The 4328-nt window shown below is 43.3% G+C and overlaps 1 protein-coding gene across 1 annotated transcript in view; it reads right to left on the reverse strand.

The window, feature by feature from the left end:
- Positions 1 to 4328, reverse strand: part of T265_05949 (hypothetical protein) — a gene marked incomplete at both ends in the record, with an annotated part of 83200 nt that overhangs the window by 18681 nt on the left and 60191 nt on the right. The window contains one exon of the mRNA XM_009171096.1: positions 804 to 933. Coding sequence (XP_009169360.1) covers positions 804 to 933 — 130 coding nt within the window. The remainder of the gene's footprint in view (positions 1 to 803; positions 934 to 4328) is intronic.

The following is a 4328-nucleotide window of genomic DNA, read 5'->3' on the forward strand; positions in this document are numbered from 1 at the left end:
CGTATAAAAGAAATTATACAAATGGAGAAATTCCCAATAGAGAACCCCTGATGTCTAGCAAAATAACCAAGTATTCAGAAGAAAGAGACGCATAACTGTCATGGAACTTTCCCTATTTGCAACGTAGATATAACATGGTGCGAATGTCAGCCGCCAAACCCCGTATAAAGTGAAGGACTTGGTAAACTGATAAATTCGCTTCCTATATACCTGTGTGCCATCAAGTCAGGTGGGCTTAGCATACCTGGTAGCATTGCTACCAGATGTTCGGATTTCTATCCACAAAACCCTCTGAAGAAAGAACACCCACACGCGTTCACGGAAATTTTGGTTCACTCAGTGGGTTTTCCCAATTGAGGAATCTCGCTGTACTTGCAAATGTTCTTTTCACGCGAATCTCATGTCTTTAGGATGACTACCTGGCCAATCGTATGAACCAGTGTAAATTACACTTGAAATTCAGACCACGAGCATTCATGACCTATCACCTGACGGGAAACTCACCGGGAACCCAGCTGAATCTCTTGTCGATCATGTTCCTAAGCGACTGTATGTGTTGCACTAAGTCACCTGATGTTTCATTTGGCACGGCATTCGATATGTCAGTCGAGCCTCCCGTTAAAACCAGAATAATGTGCAAATGATAGTGCTTGAGGAACGCAATAGGATTATGCCGTCGTATCAAACAACTCAGATGTTTCCCTGAACATTGGAAAAATGTGTCGTTACCCACACGCCACACGAGAAGGCCCTGGCTCCAATTCACTTGGAATACATTATTTTAGTGAATGAATACTACTCACCTCTGGTGAAGGCTACATTCAAAATATCACGCAGCTCTTCGCTATCGATCTCTCCATCTACACCGGCAACTTTGGTAAATGCACGCTTGAGCGCCTCAACCTGGGCTTCGTTCAATGGCTGAATCAGCGCCTTTGGGTGACAAGAAAAGGGCAGATATGGGGACATTACAGAAAAGTCAATCCAAATGATTTGTAGTTCACCACACAATATGGAGAACTGAGCGGTATGAGCAGTTCATAGGTTAGTGAAACTGTCACAAATTTCTGCACAAATCAAACCCTGACTGAGGTCACTGACCGAAAATCTGGCACTGATTGATTAAGTGATAGCAAAGAACATGCAGCTTATCAAAGTTTGTTTACCAAAACCTGTTTATTAGGATGGACCAGACTACGGTTTATACGGTTAAAGGCAGCTGGAACATGTGTATTTGAGTATGGCGATAAAAGCTTGAGCTGGAACAGAAGTTGTACGTTGTGGAGTACGGAGTGTATCAGAAATGATTGAACAGATATCACTAGAGTAGATCCTACTAAACAAGGATAACTTTTCTAGGAAGCCCTGTCCTGTCGGTCATAATCTAGGTGAGATCCTTTCAGAGGAAAGTTCTCTCTTCAGGAGATCCAAGTACCTAGGTAGTGGTCCCTCTTGAGAGCATTACTGTACACACTACTGTACAGCTTTACGAAGTTACCAGTCAACAGAATAAACGGGCGCACAATAGACTGGGCCACAGTCTCACTCTGGTTGTTTGAAACACCCACAGACATGTGATAAGAGTTTATGGGGGAGAAGAATATGGATAAGAGCCATTTGTAAAACTTCTAGTGGGCAAACACTTTTTGATGAGTCTATTGCTTAGTCCCCGTAAACTGCATGCTGTTACCACGAATAGTGGTTCCAACTGACGGCCCCTTGAGAACACAACCGGCTGGCTATGCCTGACATCGCAAGGTACGCAGTTTTCGTTCTTCTCCAATGTGATCACATTTGTCGTTTCGAATGCCTAACGAGGAGCCAATCAGTTTCATGATTTATACGAGGATTGGGACTGTCAAGTGGGGAGGAAAGGAATTCGTGGCTGAACGCCTATTAAACAGATAACAGATGGTGTACGTTACAGCATGCTATCCAATCACAGAAACGAACGCCACCAAAAGCATCTCAGAGAGGTATTTGTGGTTTAAAGCAAATTTACAATTGATTGAGTAGCTGTCGCACAAACGTGATGATCCTCTGTACAATCGATGGAAAGGTAACCCACTTAACGATCAACTGGAATTTGTATGAGCACGGTCAGAAGGGGATGGAAAATCCATCCAACAATGTATGCATAATCGAAACGAGGGAAAGCCTGGAGAGGCAAAAAAGGGGACCTGCGCATGGTCATAACGTGGCAAAAGCAACTAAGAGAGCCAAAAGCTGGCTCACAAAATCACAGTGTGCGCTGGTTAACTGGCATAGCAGCACGCAGCGACAATTCTAAGCAAAATGTCCATGCAATATTCCAATTTCCATGTAACAAACGATTAAGACCGCTGTTTTTTCGATTTCTCCGAAACAAACACTTATGCAGACATTCAATAATTGTGCAAAGGGTGGGGTAACAAACTGGAAATCATGCATGGAACACGTTGCAAATCTAACCTATACCGCTGCTGAATTAAACTCAGGAGGAACAACACTCAGCGACAACACTAGATCTACAAAAATCTCCCTAGAGTTTCATCCACACCAACCAGAGGATGTGTACACACCTCGTACTACTTTACAAATATCATGGTACTCTTTCTACTACCTCTGACAACCTTTTCCACAGGAGCCAAACCATCAACAGTGGTCGACATTCAACGAATTGAAAGCGAATTGAAAAACACGCCAACTTTGAATATTCAGCTGGAGGCGAGTGCTAGTGAATACGACATGGTTAGTATACTTCCGAACTGGGAAAGTGTTTGACCGTGTGACTAACAAAAATGCAAACTATCAATCTATGGATAGCAGAAGCTTTCCACTGAATACAATTCACGTATTTTGGTCATAACCCCTACAATGTACTCCATACAGATACGTGGGATTTTTTCCCATATCTGTGGTGCACAATGCGTACTGGCCGACTACACAATAAAGGTTCGTAGGTTGGAATCGACAGCAGTGCAAAATTAACATGGAGGGTGGAAAAGTATCTTGCAAGCTTGGAAGGCTCTTGTACTTAAGAACCGGGGTTAAAAAGACATGCAAAGTGCAAATAACCTGCTTAAGGCTAGAACACACAGGAGGAAACAAATGCACAGGCAGAACAGAGAGCAATTCGAGCGGCACATCCATCCACACAGCGAAGTGCAACTAATAGAGCGAAAGAGGCAAGTAGCATGCGCTGGCGATACCGCACGCATGGCACAGGGAGGGCTACGTCATCACCCAGTATGAAACCTACGTTCTTGTCACCCGTTTCCTGTGAAGAATACCATATTTTGTTAGAAGAAATTATGAAAAGTTCAAAAAATTTGAATGAATCAGGGCCGTTTAAAACAAATCTATAGCAGCCATCTTTTCCAAATTTTTCCGTCATGCATTTTTGTTGTTAAAAAACACTTCCCCTTAGCGAAAACAGAAACTGATCAGTAGAAAGCAATCAGTCCGAAGCAAAACCAACATAAGCGGATCATCAGACACACTGAAAATCGGTAGGATCATGTAGAATTTTCACGCACGAGTTCTCTCGACTCGGTTCTAATTGAAGTCAAGTGAATACGCTCAAATAGTAGGACTCTTGATCACCTGAGCAAGTTATTCGTGAAAATACCCCATCAATTAAGGTCTACAGATCAATAAGGATTGATGCTCAACTTGGGAAGTTGTGAGCTGCAAGCAAGGTGACCGGCCCGTGTCACTTCAGTGAGCCGGAACCGCTGATTTTCAGGATCTTTACCTTGTTACTGGCTAAACGCCTATGGGATAAACACGTGCAAGAAACAGTTCGCAAAAGATGGTTGAAGGTCACAACACATCGTCAGAATGACCTCGGCGAGTAAAGTTTCTTCGTCAACTCATGTGATTCCGAGAAGGGCATCATGAGTAGACGAATTCTTGACGTTCAGTCACGTCTCCATTGAAGACATATTGCGTGCTTCCTGTCGTTATTTCACCCACAGTGGTAAGCCCTCTGTTGCTGGACAACACTAAAGCGACTTGACTGAATAAGGCAGCTTTTAAGCGCATATACATGAGATCGTGCGTGTAGAAACGGACATAAGAAAAAAACAGTTAACCTGTGTTCTTGTAAATAACAACGCGAGTATCCATGGGCAAACTCAAAGTGGCCAAATGGAAAGAGCGACGCAGAAATATTGGAAACGGTCACAGACGTAACAACCACCTAACTACAAGTGCAAATAACGAAATTAAGATTGGGAGTGCGTATCTGCTGTTAGGATCGCCAGAAAAGTTCACGTCACCAATGACGGCGTGTGCTAGCGAACGTCTGAAATTGGTGCGAGAGAATAAAACAGAGTGGGAATTTC

The sequence above is a fragment of the Opisthorchis viverrini genome (assembly GCF_000715545.1).
Source record: "Opisthorchis viverrini unplaced genomic scaffold opera_v5_118, whole genome shotgun sequence".
NCBI classification, from domain to species: Eukaryota; Metazoa; Platyhelminthes; class Trematoda; order Opisthorchiida; family Opisthorchiidae; genus Opisthorchis; species Opisthorchis viverrini.